This window comes from Osmerus mordax, chromosome 10 (genome assembly GCF_038355195.1).
Source record: "Osmerus mordax isolate fOsmMor3 chromosome 10, fOsmMor3.pri, whole genome shotgun sequence".
Lineage (NCBI taxonomy): Eukaryota > Metazoa > Chordata > Actinopteri > Osmeriformes > Osmeridae > Osmerus > Osmerus mordax.
In genome coordinates, this window is record NC_090059.1 from 15,626,747 (window position 1) to 15,644,331 (window position 17,585).

General features: G+C 40.4%; 2 protein-coding genes across 3 annotated transcripts; one reads left to right on the forward strand and one right to left on the reverse strand.

Annotated features, from left to right (window-relative positions):
• The first annotated feature begins 10,183 nt into the window (after nucleotides 1-10,183).
• On the forward strand, nucleotides 10,184-15,801 carry LOC136950788 (potassium voltage-gated channel subfamily A member 7). 2 transcript variants are annotated; one of them, XM_067245258.1, is made up of 3 exons: nucleotides 10,184-10,423; nucleotides 10,818-11,578; nucleotides 13,958-15,801. In XM_067245258.1, the coding sequence occupies exons 2-3, from the start codon at nucleotides 10,898-10,900 to the stop codon at nucleotides 14,855-14,857; spliced, it is 1,581 nt and encodes a 526-aa protein (XP_067101359.1). In that variant the 5' UTR covers nucleotides 10,184-10,423; nucleotides 10,818-10,897; the 3' UTR covers nucleotides 14,858-15,801. The 2 variants fall into 2 exon arrangements, with proteins under 2 accessions (XP_067101359.1, XP_067101360.1); XM_067245259.1 differs by having other exon boundaries at nucleotides 10,822-11,578.
• A 272-nt stretch (nucleotides 15,802-16,073) lies between these two features.
• fgf21 (fibroblast growth factor 21) lies at nucleotides 16,074-17,129 on the reverse strand. The gene is made up of 4 exons (XM_067244123.1): nucleotides 16,997-17,129; nucleotides 16,820-16,897; nucleotides 16,618-16,721; nucleotides 16,074-16,367 (listed from the first exon to the last, which is right to left on the reverse strand). Exons 1-4 carry the CDS (start codon nucleotides 17,127-17,129, stop codon nucleotides 16,074-16,076), a joined length of 609 nt encoding a protein of 202 aa, XP_067100224.1.
• Nucleotides 17,130-17,585: the final 456 nt, after the last annotated feature.

Consider the following 17,585-nt stretch of genomic DNA (forward strand, 5'->3'; position numbering starts at 1 on the left):
TTAGATGTTCACATTACTAATGTATACTGTATTACAATGACATAAGCCATCTGTCTGGTTCTTCAAGTTGGTCTTGTTGTCTTGCTGGTCTTTTAGATTTTGATGTTGTAGATGTTTTTTTAATTGTTTTTATTGCCAAGATAATTTTATACTTCCTGCACCTGTATTAGTCCTGTGTATTTGATTGTAAAATGGATTTGTTGTGCTATTGCATATTCATCTACTTTAAATGAATAAATCATTGTTCACTTCACTATTTTTATCTAATTTTAAACTAAATGTTAGCAAAATAAGATGTCTAAGCTGCACCAATCACTCCTTTACATAAATAAGGATATAAATGATCTAAAATCTAATTATCTTATTCCAGGGCCCTTTGTTAAAAGCCATGTATCTACTATCCAAAAAGTATTATTTTGTCAAAATCCATGTGCTTCCAGACTTTAGGGTCTTCAGAATAGAGATTTGTGGGCCAAACTTTTATAGAGAGATTTATGACTTGAAGTTTTGATTTGATTACAAATCATGATTTACTCAGTTGGAATTCATCACGCACTTTTAAAGACTCTATCTGAGGAGAGGGTTCACATTGTACCAAGTAATGCTTGTCTTTAATTTCATCATTGTCATTAAATTCAATAATGGTGTCTATGGTATACAGCCCCACTCCCTACCATTGTCATTTTCCCATTTGTGAACATTGGAAGTCTTTGTTATTTGCAATGTATTGTAACAAAGGTATAAGAATGTATAAACTTTTTTTCTGTAGAGACTGAATGCTCACACCACATGGTCGTACACCATACTTAGGACACTTTGACATAAACCTTGTTTAAGTAAACAAACCTACATGTTGAAAGTACCTCTATGAGGCTACTGTAGGCTGTAATGTCAATTTAAGAACCCATGAAAACTAGCTAGATTTAACTAGCTATATCTGCAAAGCAATGCTTTATAGGTAAGTGATGATAATTGAAATTGTACATATCTGTATCTACACATGTGAATATATATTAAAATCATCTGAACTATAATTTTTCTATGTATACTTTGTCTGAGAGGTGGGGATGGTTTTGAACGTTATTTTCCATTTTAAGATTCTCTATTAGCATTTGTCAGCCATCCACAATTAATGTGATGTGGGTTTCCCTTTTCTTTGGGATGAGTAGTTGAACTTGTGTGGCCAGATTCACCATCATGTGATTGTTGAACATTGCAAGTTTTGCAGTCCAAACTACGGTGTCTGTACATACAACATACTCACATTACATTTTAATTAATTATACTAATAAGGTTCATATCGACACTTTCAATATATATTGAATATTGAATTACAATACCTGACATTTTTGGTGACATACCAAATAATCAGCATATCTTTAATGTATTAATTGATATTTTATAATTATGCATTTGATTCATCAGTATAGAACGTTGCGGAACAAAAATGGGCTGTTTCAAGGGTAAATGTATTAATCTTAAATTATTATAAAATAAAGTCTCAAATATTTCTCTAGTTTTGATTGTTGGGTTCATTGCACTCTTTGAATACATATCATATATGTAAATATTTTTTAATTTTTAATTTTTAACTATTCAACTAGTTGTCACAATACTTTTCATATCACCTTTGACTTTACCATAATGAGTTGACACTTTTCTTTATTTATCTTTTTGTTAAAAAGTATATTTTCAACAGATGTGCTATTATTAGTCAAAGTGTGTTTGAGTTTCATGTTTTAAGATTTTACAGTATAGACATGTGGTCTGTGTTATGTCTTTCCACCACGAAAGTTACCTTTTCTCAAGCAGACTTTGAAAGATGAAGAGGGAGAGAATCGAAGGAAAGTTTAAGAAGAAATGCAGCCATAGATGATGATGTACAGTAGCCTACATAGCGTTTGTGAGAAGCTCATTGGGATATTTATATTGTTGAAAATATTTAATGTAGTAAAACTGTATGTCATGCATACATGTATTTCATTATACAGTTTAACCAATTCCCTCTGATTGTTGAAAAGCTTTGACTAAATAGAACTGCATACACAGACTTTAGATGGGGTTTTAAAAAGTTGGTATGATGTCTGCATATAGTTTTAGCATTTTATCAGCTCTATCATGTGCAGGACATTAACTAACTGTTGTGCTAATTGGGACTGTGTGTACTGGTCATGTTTCCATTCCTAGAATATGTATATGTGTGTCTGTCTGTCAAATTGATGTTCCATTCATGTCTCACATATATACGCAAACACACACACAAGCAAACACACATACACTAAGTACATACACGATACTTACCATAATAAGTTGCCTATGTCAAATGTTTTCGGCATATTGTTGTAATAGATAAAGTAATGCACTCTACATTCTGTAGGTCAGATCATGTACAGTGAATGGTTGGAAACTGGAGTGTTTGATGCAGATTGTTTGGTGATTTGGTGCTTGTTGTGTTGATCTTAACCACCCACAACATTTTTGTTATACACCCTTGTGTTAAGGTACTGTTAAGGTGCTTGATATATGATGGTTAAGAAAGAACCCAAATTGTGTTTAGTCAAAAAGTTGGAATAATGGTATTTAGTACACGTTATTTATATTTCATTCTCACATGCACAGTAAACCAGCAGTATCCAGGTAAAACGAACCCATGATTACTTATATATGTATATTAAATCATGTTTAAATAATCTTTGCATTAATGGAAAAATATTATTACATTTGACAGAGATCCTTGTAAATGAGTAGACTAACTGACTAACAGACTAACTAATTTTCTATACCTACAATACAGAATTTAACAAATAACAGTGGAGGCAGTGATAGCATTGACCTGAGTTTAGAAACCCTAAACTTTGCTTAATCTTATCAAACTTATATTTCTTTTGCCTGGAAACGAAATATTAACTACTGTCTGTTCTTGTCTTTGCAGTGTTAAGTTTCTAGCATTCGCCTTTTCTCTAAAGAAGACACTTTGAGTCAGTTACCGGTAATCACAAATTAGCGGCAGGAGCTACATAAGAGCGACGTGTGACGCTGATGAACAGTTTAAGGAGACCTTTGGCGTGATGAGAGAGACCGGAGTGTAATCAGAAAAAAACATAAAATCTGATCTTCACGTTGTTACCAAAGCAGCCTCTTGGAACGCCACCATTTTTGACGACAGTCCTACAGATTTTGACAAACTGACTGAGCATTGCACTGACACACTTTGGAGAGAAAAGGACTCCTGCTCTTACATTCCAGATGACACGATCTCTGATGCTCACTATTGTGTACAATGACCAATAACTGGCTGCAGAGCTGAGCAACTTAGTGCATAAACAAATAATCATTCACCTTCATTAAGGACAAACTAACAATGTAGCATCTCTGCTAACTCAACTGTAGCATTTGTTGGCTGGGAAATAACTTTAAGACTTTCTTCATCGATAGTTTGAAGAGAGTGAAACGGAATCATGCACTGAATGAAACCTTTTTAGATGTCATTTTCCTCTTGTGTTCCTTAACGTTAAAATAACTTAAATTAAATTGGTTACATGAGAGACAAAGACATAGGAATCTGCCAAAGTAGTGGAATCGTAGCTGTACATCCCAAAATGATCTTCAAAATATAGTAAACGGCAAATATATTAGTAACAGGCCAGGTTAACCGAATCATAGATTATGAGTGTGTGTCCTCCTGCCTCATTCTTCAGAGCACAGGAGTTGTAGAATAGTGATCAGTTTTTACCTTCAAATCCTGAAGTCTTCCATTAAGTTCCCTCAGATTCCTTCATCCAACCCTCAGTGAAATTAGAACATGTGTACTAATGTACACGACCATGCCTATGTAGCACTTGGAGGGGTCAGATGGCTGAGCGGTTAGGGAGTCGGGCTATTAATCAGAAGGTTGCCGGTTCAATTCTTGCCATGTCAAATGACGTTGTGTCCTTGGGCAAGGCACTTCACCCTACTTGCCTCGGGGGGAATGTCCCTGTACTTACTGTTACTCGCTCTGGATAAGAGTAAATTTACCGAAACTGTATTTATAAGAAATATGTGGGCCTGTAGATTATCCTTTACAGTAAGACTGCTGTGGGAAGACTTTTTCTCTCTGTCTCTCATGTAGTCACTAGAACACGTGGCATAACAAAGGTCCTACGCATGCACTTGCTGATTGACCTTCCTGTAAAGTGATATAGAGTAGGACTACTATTCCACGTATCCAGGACAAAGTATGAACTGTTCCTGGTACTTGCTACTGCCTCATTCGGGAACAAAGGAACAAGTAGAAAATGTCATGAGCGCATCAGAGCTGTAAAAGAGGCAAATGCTGAGTAATGTGAACTCTGCCTCGAGAACCCCCCTTATGCACATGTGACGAACACAACTATTAGTCACTTATTGACTGACTGACTCACTGCTCAAATCAATCATGAGTAGACCGATGACTGACTTACGGAGACAGACCTCACTTCCTAGAGACTATCTGCACAACTTTCTCCATTAAGGAGTAACAAAGGCCTACCTAAATTACAAAGCAGAGGATACATCAACCACTTAGACGCTGTTAAGACACACGTGTCCAATAGCTGACGGTCCTCTGATGGGACCAATCGGGCTAAATACTACCCCTGCCGCATATATACTGCCAATAAGGCAAATACTACCACAGACACATACTGCCCCATCTCTGTCTTGTTTCCCTTGCCAATGACTGCTTTAGAGTTTAGTCTAGCCTGGATCAAGATTGGGATGGCCCTATAGGGGAGACTGCGAATGAAAGAAAAACTGACGGGAAAACGGACCCAGGAAACCGGAAGTGGAAGGAAGTGTACAAAGAGAACAAATCTATATTTTGATAAACAGATAAATTATCCATGGCTTCAGAGGAAGTGCAATGGCAGAGAAGAGGCCAACACGCAAGAGAAAATCAGTTGCAAATGCCCAAGTATCATAGTTTGTCAAAACAGAGTCAAAGTCATGGGGGGAAAAAGATAAGTGAAAAAGTCTTTGGATTTGACTGTGGGATGTCATACCTGTGTTCCCACAAGGAATGAAAAAAATGTTTTGGAAAAGACTATGAGCGACCATACAACCTTGTGTCTGTGGAATAAAGACACAGGGTCGACCTTAGAGGACGGACGCTGAAATAAGCAAATGAAGAAAAAAAAATGAAAATGCATTTTTGTAACTTTGTTTACCAGCATGACTACTCTGCATGACTGTCTTTGCAAGCCCTTAGAGACGAGGGTGCTAGAGATACAAAAAAATATATAAAATGAGTTTAAAAAAATGTTATATGCAATTAATGTTTAAAAAAAAGATTATAATGAAAGAGAAGAGCTATATTTTGTTTTGAAAAAGTTAAAAAATGTGAATACTGAAACATGTATGTTTGCAAAATACATCCTGAACAATGTTTTGTTTGATGAAATCTCTGCTACGACTGCCCCCGCGTTCTGCACTCGTTCCATCATGTTTCCGATGCCAACAGTACATTGTACTTGTTCAGTTCGATCACTTCTTAAGTTCAATCCATCTTCTTCTGTATTGTTTTTAAATTTGTCCTCATTCTTTACAAATGGAGCATTGAAGAGTTAACATGACTCTTTACATTTGTGAGGAGCCCTGATTCTTCCTTATAAACTTCTGTACGTTTCACTCTCTTGAGTCATTTGCACTACTGTAGCAGCGGCCCTGATACAATAGCTCTCCATGCTGTGTGTTTGACTGGTGTATACATTACAAAAATATACAAAGTTTGCTTTTTTACTTTGGCAATAATATACAAGTGTTGTTATATGATTGTAGCAGGGCACAATGGATAACTTTAATGGCTATCTTCAATCCCTCTTTGTTTTGAGATGTGTAAGGGTTGCTATTCGAGGTGACTGGGTGATGCTGGGATAGGCAGTGCTGCCCCAGTAGCGCTCAGAGGAGAGATGATGGAAGGAAGAGTAGGAAGTCGTCCAATAAAGACTGATGTCTGATCTCCCCAGATTCTGCATCGGTGGTAGATTAAAGAGAGATTTCAGGTTTGCATGGAACCAACTGCCATTCCAAAGTCGTGTGTGTTCTAAAAGGACTCAGGTGTGTTGGTAGTGTGCGTGGATGTAGGTGGTTTGCTATTTTTCTTACATAAATAAATTCTAGTATAGATAGGATAATGTGAACACCTCCCAGTGATGTGTAAAACGCATGCATTATGACTTGATTGTCGACCTCCCGAGGGGACCCACAGTCTCAACATATACCCAAGCTCCTTCGTTGTTCGTCATGAATCCAGTCCTGATATTATGAGCACTGCGTCGTGTTGTAGAGCATCATCGTCTTCCTTCGAGAGACAACTGAACACTACTCACACTCGCAGTGTCAGCATGAGTGTGTAGAGGTAGCCCGTCATTGTTGTTAGGTGGTCAGGTCTTGCATCCGTCTTATCCATTGAACGTGCCTCCAGCTGGTTCGCTCACATCTGCACACGTCTCGCAAACACACTTCACAAAGACCCAGAGCTTCCAAACTGATGTCATTGAAGTACTTTACATACGGAGAGGGAAAGTGAGAGATACCAGTGGCCACTGTGCAAGTTGGTTGATATAGGAATATGTTGTTTTCACCAAGGGGCCCCCCTCCCCTGTTGAACAGGTTTGGCTGAATGTAGACTCTCCAAATCCATGTCTTTTATGGTGGTTAACACAGGTTTCAGGACCTGGCTGGACCAGTGTCTGCTTAGGCAGCTGTAGAACGGGCCGTAGTCCATCCCTAGTAATGCTCTACAATTGGACTTTTTAAGACTCAATGGTGTGAAATATGAAAAAAGGCTGTCCATCTATCGAGTTGGGTCTATGCTGGTTTTACAGGGTCTGTAACTTTGTCCACTTTGGAAAAAAATGGTACACGATTTCAGTTACCATTTTTAGAAGGCATTAAGCCACTTAGATTTTGGGGGTTGCAAAGTAAGTCGTTTATGAATATTTCAGAAGTTAACTTCCAACAACAATGAGCACACTAGCAAAAACTCGATTTTACTGAAGATTTATTGCATTATTAGCACTAGACTTATTCATTGACTATTGAGTTTGCCATTCCCTCTTTAAACTGTACTTTTGACTGCCCATGCCAGGCTAAAAAAGATGTCCTAACTTTTATATTGCGTAAAACTGCCATTTGATTTAGTCATGTTGAAAAGGATGAGTTACAATGTAAGAGTACTAAATCTGTTTTATCTAGAATTATACTTTGTTTTGTAATCATTTTAGTTTGATTAACATGTCCACAACTGGGTATTGTGAAACATATGGACTACTTATCATATTAGCAGTACTGGCATAGTCCCCAAAAATTATATATGTAAGTCAACAAAGCTGCATTTATAAACAGTGGACTAAAATGACACACCTTTGTTATTATGACATATTTACTACAGATGCGTAGCCCAAATATACCTGGTTGTTTCTCACTAAGTGTAACTACTTTACATTGTGTGCCTGATGTTTATAGCCAAAACACTCACATATTTTCAGTTGGATATAATTTTGAATTGAGGATATGCAACTTAAACCACTATACCACTGCTAGAATGGTCTCCCACCCAAGTCATTCTGTAAACAGTTTAGGTAGTTGCAACCATAGCCGTAGTGTACTATGGTCAGTTACTCTTGACACAGTAACTGCACTAGAATTGTGAATGGATATGGATAATATATTGTATATTCCGAGGTTTTTATGGCTGAAGACATACAAATTCCTTAATACGGCATTACTGTTACATGCATTAAAACATAAATTATTATCAGTCCTTATATTGTGAAATCTCTCAAGATAATTTACATCTTACAAATAAGACACTCTTTAAATTCATACCAATTGAGTTCAAAATATTGATGATACAGTATGTAATATCAACAATATATTTTCAGCATTCCAAAGACAATTTAGCAACAAACATGTTCATTTCATGTGTCATTTCACCCTATAAAACAGACTTGGGTACTATCGTTCCATTGTAATGTTCTCATACTAGGAGGAGCAAAGATGAAAAGATGAGGTCACTGGAATATATGTTTGAGACTTATGCTGGATTTTATTTTTGAAATGTTGGAACACAAAGAATAATTCATCGAAAACTGTATAAAGTATATTTCAATGGAATGTTCATGATCTATCTTTTTATATTTTGAAAAAAATAGAAACATATCAATAAAGTGTCATAATTGAACATATTTCGACTATCGAGACTTAAAATGTATGAATGTCAATGCGGTTTTATGTGAATCAATCTCCATAGCAGCTTGAATGAACAAATGATTAAAAGTCATGAGATGCTTTTTCAAAGACATTAAATTGCTTCAAATCATTGAAAGGAAATTCAAATAAATTAAAGTAAATGAAATACAAGAGCTGTTGTCCGATTTCTAACCAATGCAAGAACAATACTAAAGCAAGCTTTAGTGCATTTCAAAGTAATGCTTTGAAATGCACATTACTGGTTACTATTTTATTGTATTTTAAATTTTATTTAACATAGTTTTTTGCTACAATGCTGGCACTTGGGTGAAAAGTATATTGCCTTCAAGTCAAACTGCAGAGGATATATTTATATCAAATGCCTGTACAGTGGCCTACATTTTAGTTTTGTATTCACAAACTCTTTTCTACAATGTTCTTCCATTGAACCGTAAGATATATAATGCATCACTACATTGGCATTCTTTATGTGGTTTGACAATGTGGAATTGACAGTAACACATACAGGACTGCCCATATCAAGGACCAATAAAGGGTACAACGAATGAAAACAAACACTGCAGCTTGGAGAACAATGTAATATGTTATTTTTATGGGTCGGAATGGGAAATGCCACAAAGCTTAAGCAGGCTAGAATTATGCCATTGATCAATGTCAACATGTATTAGAGATAAATAAGCACTATGTGTTCTTCTCTGTGTGTGTGTGTGTGTGTGTGTGTGTGTGTGTGTATGTCCAGTGTGTATGTGTGTGCATGTGTGTGTGCGAGATGGAGAGATAGAGAGAGAGGAAAGGCAGCCATGAGCAAATGTCGGCCAAGGCCTTTGCGTTTTCTTTTTCTCCTGTGCTCCTACACACCACTGCCCCCAGGTGGTGACTCCTGGGCCTGGCAGGACTCACCACTGCCCCCAGGTGGTGACTCCTGGGCCTGGCAGGACTCACCACTGCCCCCAGGTGGTGACTCCTGGGCCTGGCAGGACTCACCACTGCCCCCAGCTGGTCAGTCCTGGGCCTGGCAGGACTAACAATGGAATTTCAGTTCCATGAAAAACAGAAAGGAATGTTTTCTTTATCTCTACAACCAACTGGCTCCTTTACTGAGCAGATATAACACGGCTCCTGAAAAAAAGAAATCTGTATGATTTTATATCCTCTTTGTAATACTTGAGTTTATGGGGCAATGTCAAGGTCAATTTCAAGTTGGTTTAAGGAAGATTAGTACAATTAATAAGGAATCACCTGTCTTACTACATGAAATGCCAAACATCAAAATATAAAATGATCGTAATAGTATTACAAACAGTTAAATATATCTGAGACATGTCATTTTGTTTCTACCCGGAAGTGTACAAACAGTTGTATATTTGTACCCCTGGTAACTAATGGCAAATCAGTGAGTGAAACTCTAATGAGGACTGCACAGTAGTTTGATTTGAAAGACTAATGTAGACCCTGTCTCATTGTTTCCCAACACAGCATGTGCTATTGTTACACAATCAGACAGACAGATATGGAGACTAATCACGACTTCAGTGAGTATTGAGCCATTCTTATTGGCAGACACGGGAATCCCATTCAGTAGAATCGCTTTTTAGATAGACTCTGCCTGTAGTTTGTTTGGCTAACTACACTTCATAATACCATTCTGAGGGCACGTAACGTACAAATTTGTGCCCTCAGACAGACCTATAGGGCCCTGTGCCAGTTAGGAAGGCATGACCAAGTTGCTCTGGCGGGCAGAGGGGGCTGACACTTGATACAGGGGGTGAAGGTTGCCTTGGCTCAGAGCAAAAAGGGAGGGAAAAGGACAGGGAGGGGTTGGTGTTGGGGTGAGGATTGAATTTCAACAGGACAGCATTCCCGAAAAATTTCAAGACGGACAACGTGAGAAGGGATAGGGCAAGGGGGACAGGGGTTGAGGAGATCCAGCCGCAAACAAGCGGGTACAGCACAGAACCTGGCCCTCGTTGTGTGAGCTCAGAGTGGAGGGGGAACTGGAGGAGGGGTGTCTAACAGGAACGAAGCCTGTCGTACTCACACCAGGTGTGGCACGGTCGGACATTGGGACAGACTGTCGGACGGATGGACATGGTGACGGCGAGGAAGAGCGACGACCAGAAGAGTCATGGGAGATAAACAATGTGACTTTCCGTTCAGACATTAGTCTCTGTCACTGGCTGTTTTACACTCAGTGAGTGATTGTCTTCATCTGGATAACTGTGCTAACATGTCTTTACACCCTAAGAAGCGTATCATTACTAGTCACTTGGGACCACCAAAAAGTCACAAAAAAATCGTATAAAGTAGCGATGACTAACAAATAGTCTTGATACTTAAAACTATTCTTTAATAATGTGTAGCATTATATTCACAGTGTATAGTAGCCTATCTACTGGCCAATATATAGTTTTTAACTTTACTGTTTTATAGAGATCTGTAGTTGTTATTTAAATCAAAAGTAATTCATACTATGTTCCCATGGCAGATATTATTGTACAGCAGATTCCACCCAAAAAGTTAGCAATAGTTCCTCTACTGTAACTGTTGGTTATTGATTATTGATTAAACTCCCTCTTGGTTTTCAGCAAGACTTACTCAAAGTCCAAGTTTGCTACTCGTCCTAAGCAAAGCAAGGCCAGCGTGTCGGACCAGGACATAAGTGGGAATGGAGAACAATGACAAAGGGGGAGATGAAGGAGGAGGAAAAGATGTAGAGGAAGAGAAAGAGAAGCAGCTTAAAAACCAGCTCAACAGTGAGGAGAAGGGGGAGAAAGAGATCCAAGTGAGCGAGAAGGAGAGGAAGAAGGAGAGGCGGCGGTCCGGGTCGCTGTGGAGGAGTGGGTGGGCGTTGAGTGAACGTTTGGCCATCAACGTTTCTGGGATGCGCTACGAGACCCAGGCCCGAACCCTGGCCCGGTTCCCCGACTCCTTGTTAGGCGACCCGCGCCGACGGCTGCGCTACTTCGACCATCTACGCAACGAACTGTTCCTGGACCGCAACCGGGCCTGCTTCGACGCCATTTTGTACTTCTACCAGTCGGGGGGGAGGCTGCGTAGACCAGCCAACGTGCCCCTGGACGTGTTTCTGGACGAGCTGCGCTTCTACGAACTTGGAGAGGAGATCATAACCCGCTTCAAGGAGGATGAGGGTTTTCCTAAAGTGGAGGAGACGCCCCTACCAACCAACAAGGTCCAGAGGGAACTATGGATGCTGTTCGAGCACCCAGAATCCTCCTCAGGTGCACGGATCATAGCGATCATCAGCGTCATGGTCATCGTGGTGTCCATCCTCATCTTTTGCCTGGAGACACTTCCTGACTTCAGGCAGGAGAAGGAGTTGCGTGAGGTAAGGATGTCCCTTTGGAGAATTACGATATGGAAGCAGGAGAACTTTACATACTATGTGCAGGAGGTATCCAATAGGGTGTCTGGAATTAGAATCTCTCTCTCTCTCTTGTGGCATTCTGGAAGTTACAGAGTGTGGAAGTCGGACATTAGAGGTTAGGGAGAACAAGAGACATGTGGTTAGAGGTTTTTAGAGGCCAGCCCAGGAATGATTGACATTGAGGGTTGAGGGATAGTACGCAGCCAGGAAAGTGAGGGTGACAAGTACTTTGAAAAGAAGAAGACTGGAAGAGCAAGTATATCCACTTCAAACAACTTAATTATTTACTACCAAGCCCATTCAGAGGGCATTGCCTTCACGGAGGCACAGAGAAGCAGTAATGTGATTACAGCTACTGAGTGAAAAACTACATTTAGGTCTACGTCTCACTTGTTCTGCTTTGAATATTTAATCACATTTTGATCGAAGTCAAGAGGAGAAGGTGGATCGCTGGAATGATGGATGGAGGAATGTGTAATTTGATAATGGCATTACTTTCCTTGGAGACATATCCTTCCAACTGACATTGACCAAATGAACACATCTGTATATATTAGTTTTTTACATAGAGGGTCAAAATTGATGGTTTGAAGCAATGAGCCAAACCCCCACCCACCAAAACACACATAACCTAGATGCACTCTGCCACATTTTATTTACATAAATTCATTATCTCTTATGATGTCACCTAAATATCAATAAATAGCCTAGTATTCGGAATAGTACAATTGCTGTGTATTTTTACCCAGCAAGCATCTCTCTCAGGAAACCCTGAGTTGTTGAATGGGATGTGTGTAACTACATGTGTCAAAATGGTAACATGATATATGGCTAACAGCAGGTTCTTAGGTAAACATAGTCTCTCTCAACAACTGTGTGTTGAGAAGGAACAATATTGGCAGCGACACAACTAACTGCCATAACGAATCAGAGGCAAATGGAGAGAGACAGAGGAAGGGTGACGGAGTGATTATTTTAGTCAGAGTGTTAAATTTGATACACTTGAATTGGGGGAGCGTCAAAGGGTAGAGGGATCATTGAAAAGGGCAACGAAACACAAATAAAGATGGAGAAGAAAGAGGAGGAGAGTAAACTCGGAAATATCGGGAACACGAAGAGAGAACGGTTCGGTCTTAACGGTTCGGTTCAACGAGGGAGACAAGACTGGGATGAGACAAGCAGCAAGCGTGTGTCATGTTAACACATTCCTCAGGAAGCGCTAGGCTGGCCTGCCTTTGCACGAGGGGCCGTGCCAGGGACCTGCAGTAACCCGGTCCCGCAGCTCGGGGTTGGCCACATGGCAGCAGGGCGGCTACATGACTGGGGTTCAGCTTAGAGGTGGATTGGTGAGCGACGGCAAAGATTGATTGGGAGTGGCATGACACTCTCATGTTTCTCCTCGGAGATCTCTAGGGGCTATATATAGTGTTAGGACAGCCCTAAGAGCACATCAACACATAGATGTCTGCCTTTATTAATAAACACTGTCACCAACCTGCTACTGACAGACTAAGGGTATAGATCAAATGTAAATGAGCTCAGTACAGTGGCCTACACCTTTACCTGTGTCATGTCCCCATCACTGACGGTGTTTTCTATTGTTTGTTACGCTACTTTCAAATCTTTTTTATTGCCAGCCATTAAATATGAGAGACCCGAAACATTTACATTTAGTCATTTAGCAGACGCTCTTATCAAGAGCGACTTACAGTAAGTACAGGGACATTCTCCCCGAGGCAAGTAGGGTGAAGTGCCTTGCCCAAGGACACAACGTCATTTGTCACAGCCGGGAATCGAACCAACAACCTTCAGATTACTAGCCCGATTCCCTAACCACTCAGCCACCTGACTGAAACAAAATGGCTACTGTGTGTAGTGCCTGACTTTATGACAGGGGGTAAATATTCTGACAGGTGGACCGGCTGATGGACTGGCTCCAAACATCCTGAAACTTAAAGCCATTAGAGATGTCAAACGCGTCAATTTTACGATGGGGCCCTCAGAAACCCCAAGAGACTGCAAGGTTTTGAGTTTGGCCTGTTCGTAATCGGAAAACCATCCTCTTGTAAACATTAGCTTGTGAATGAGACGTGTGCAATAGTAATTGATAAATTACCAAGGGAACATTATAGTATAGAGGAGAATACTTAGTCAAATACAAACCCGTTTTTGTCCATGTCTTTTTAATTTCTAATCATTTTGATAAATACAATACATACAATATCTACAGATATCGACTAAATGTAAGATCACAGGTCCACCAAATCGGCCAACCTCTCACCAAATCTGTGACACGCGTACAAACGTTGTACTATCTCACTTCTCTCTCTCTCTCACCAGGAGTACTTCTACCGGTATCACTCGTTCAGCAAAAATGAGTCTGAACACATGCCCCTTCCGTCCAGCGTCTTCCACGATCCTTTCTTCCTGGTGGAGACCATATGCATCTGCTGGTTCTCCTTCGAGCTCCTCATGAGGTTTGCCTGCTCCCCCAGCAAGACCTACTTCTTCAAGGACGTCATGAACCTCATCGACTTCGCCGCCATCCTGCCCTTCTTCGTCACGCTGGGCACGGAGCTGGCCAAGGACAAGGACGCCCAGCCGGGCATGTCGCTGGCCATCATCAGGGTCATCCGTCTGGTCAGGGTGTTCAGGATCTTCAAGCTGTCGCGTCACTCCAAGGGGCTCCAGATCCTCGGTCAGACCCTCAAGGCCAGCATGAGAGAGCTGGGCCTGCTCATCTTCTTCCTCTTCATCGGAGTCATCCTCTTCTCCAGCGCCATCTACTTTGCCGAGGCCGACCACAAGGACACGTCCTTCGTCAGCATACCGCACGCCTTCTGGTGGGCCGTGGTCACCATGACAACCGTGGGCTACGGCGACATGTACCCGGAGACGGTGTGGGGCAAGTTGGTGGGCTCCATGTGTGCCATCGCCGGCGTGCTCACCATCTCCCTGCCTGTGCCCGTCATCGTGTCCAACTTCAGCTACTTCTACCACCGCGAGACCGAGTGTGAGGACCGCTCCGAGTACAACCATGTCAAGACTTCCCTGTGGGACAACGAGGAAGGGGAGGGGGAGGAGGAGGAGGGGGAGGAGGAGGGGGAGTTAGAGGGGGATTACTATGCCATCGAGGGCATCTGTAACCCTCTGAACGGGACTTTTCTGTGTGCGGGACAGAGTAGAGAGTCCAAGGGGGGAGTCATGTGCCTCAGAGAGCCCCTGGTGACTCAGGTGTGACAGAGAGGAGACCCTGTGACCTGGGATCATACTTAAGAGATGCAGTGTTGATCCGGGATCAGGCCCCTTGTCTGTCCATACGATCTCATTGAAAAGGCAGCACTGATTCTAGATTTGTTCTAAATGAGATTCTTGATATCTTCAGGTCCTGATAGATTTTTTTCAGAAAGCAAATGCAAGTAAAGAGACAGTGTGAAAGACAGGTGCTTCTTGTGAAAGCAAACAGACATATTGAGAGTGCAGGACAAGTAGGAGGCTTTACTTCCAGAAAAGACGACAGTCTGGTCATTCTGTCAGAGTGCACTTAGTAATTATATCACCAGGGGGAGACATCGACAATATTTAAACAGAGAACAACTTGAATCCTGTAGTGACAATGTCATCCTAAAAGAGGGTAGAATGATGTGCATTTTTGAAGAAATTATACTTACTAAGCTATTTAAGATTTGTAAATTATAAATTTTTATTTTAGCTTGCGTGATATGAAGCTACAATGTCTTAGTAATTTGTGACTGAATTTCATTTCTGTGCCTGAATATTTGAAACAAACGTATTTTGTTCAGTGTAACAACTTTTTTATTGTGAAAGAGGACTTGGTTGAAAACGATGTACAAATCCTTACAAACACAATTTTCCACATAGATGACATGTTTTTACAGGATTATGGGAAACACACAATCAGTTTATTGTACAGTCAGAACCTTCTTTATCATGCATGACATAATGCGTATGACACATGCGTAATCGTGTGTTTTAGACATTTCTGATGACCTGTCAGTGTGTTGGAAACTAGTCATGTACAAATGTGTAGAAATGTGTATTTGTAGTATGAAGTCTGTGATGCTACTGTTACTTATCAAAAGTAACTGACAATCAGTTGGGAAAACGGCTTTAAACTGTTGAATTTGTGTTGTTTTTAATAAAGATTCTATTTTATTAATTTTCTTGATAGTGTGGCTTGTTTTAATTTGGTTTGTTTTACTCAATCATTTCTGCAGAATATCAAAAAGAAACTTATGTCAATAATAAAAAACATATTAAAATACAGTGCCATTCAGTAATATTATATAAATAAAATAAAATAAATAAATAACAATAAAATATCGTTGTAAAACATTATACAGCTAAAGTTAGATGTCAGGTGGGCTGTTTCCATTTTACTTACATAATGCAAAAGTTATTCCGATTTTGAAGCAACAAGACACACTTGAAGTCTTTATCTTCTGTCTTTTGAGAAATTCGGACTCAAAATGTGTTCGCGACTCATCGTAAAAGGGTCATGTGAATCCAAGTTAAACTGCTCCTGATTCAGCGCAGAAACACTCAGCTGCTCACTTCCTGGTACTAAGGTATTCTCCAGCGGAAGAAACCGCGAGAATGGAGGATATTGCTCGAGGGGGCGTTTTGACGACAGTGACACAAAATGTCCATGATGAGAGGACCGGAAGCGATTGTATCCGTCCCCCAGCCACTGCTCTGTGAAGGTACAGTCTTCATCTGTGTGTTCCTTCTGTGAAAGGATATGATAGAACCGTCTGATTAATCTCAAGTATCGTATTTATTGACCAGGTTACTTTTATGTGCGTGTGTGTGTGTGTGTGTGTGTGTTAGGCGTTGGGGAGATTTAGGCCCTATACTGAAAAGCTATGCTGGAAAGTAATGTACAGTTGGATTATTTATGACCATTTGAATTCACTATGACTAGGAGAAAAAGCGAATCATTTGCTCCAACACTAGCTGACAACTTGTTTGTCTCTCACCTGTCCTCTCAAACGTCCTTCACCATCTATACACAGGTATAGTGATGATGAAACACCCCTAATCACAACCTGTCCTTGGCGGACCGCTCTCAGCTCCAGCACACCTGGGAATAAGGACACATTTCGTGAACAAAACAAGGAAGTATGGATGCTGTGTATTACAAATAGGAAAACGTCTGTCTGTCTGTCCTGTGCTACTCACTGTGAGCGGTCTGTGCAGGGTTCCCCATGACTCTTCCATCCAGAGTCATCTCCAGAAACAAGCCCCTCCTATGATTTTCTGCAGCGGGAAAAAATGACAAAGAACAAAATGTTTTGATAATTCTTACATTAAATGTGTTGAAGCATTCTGAGAGAAAGCAGTTGAATGAGCAGATACCTGTGTAGAGATGCCTCTCCCTGACCTGATCACCCAAGGACAGGAGTGGGTTGGAGTCTGGGATGTATAAGGATGAGGAGAGAGGGAGCAGGAGAGCGAGGGAGAACAACGAGAACTGGACCCTCAAGGACATTTAGAAGAGCTGGCTGTAGAGAGAGTACTCTTACAAAAAAATACTAAATAAAATACAATAAAACCTGAATGGTTTTAACATACACTGAAATGGAAAAAGAGACGCAATCAAACTCAATAAATATGAGGTGAATAAATAATAAATAAATATTAAGTTAGTTGATAATACACTGTGTTTCTCTGGTCTGCATCTATTCAACACTGGGTTTTGATGTTTTATATAGTGGCCAGGAGGAACCAAAGGCAGTCTCAGAGGGAGGTCTCTGTAACAGTACATGAGTCACATAGATTTGGGGAGTTTACAGTCCGGAAAAGTTGGGGATGTAAAACATAAAAATGGCCTTTTATGGACTTCCTCCTTCAGTTTTTGGTGTCATTCTTGGCAGCAAAAATTCGCTTAATTTCCTATAATTACAACTTTTTGTGTATGTAAATCATTTGATCAACACCTTCGCAC

What these genes read in the sequence shown, in the direction of transcription:
- fgf21 (XM_067244123.1), bottom strand. Translation starts at nt 17,129, where the DNA reads ATGTCCTTGAGGGTCCAGTTCTCGTTGTTCTCCCTCGCTCTCCTGCTC. An exon ending in CCCTGCACAGACCGCTCACA is followed by an intron (nt 16,722 to 16,819) that starts GTGAGTAGCACA and finishes CCTTATTCCCAG; the next exon opens with GTGTGCTGGAGCTGAGAGCG. An exon ending in AAGGACGTTTGAGAGGACAG is followed by an intron (nt 16,368 to 16,617) that starts GTGAGAGACAAA and finishes ATCCTTTCACAG; the next exon opens with AAGGAACACACAGATGAAGA.
- LOC136950788 (XM_067245258.1), top strand. Translation starts at nt 10,898, where the DNA reads ATGGAGAACAATGACAAAGGGGGAGATGAAGGAGGAGGAAAAGATGTA. An exon ending in AGGAGAAGGAGTTGCGTGAG is followed by an intron (nt 11,579 to 13,957) that starts GTAAGGATGTCC and finishes CTCTCTCACCAG; the next exon opens with GAGTACTTCTACCGGTATCA.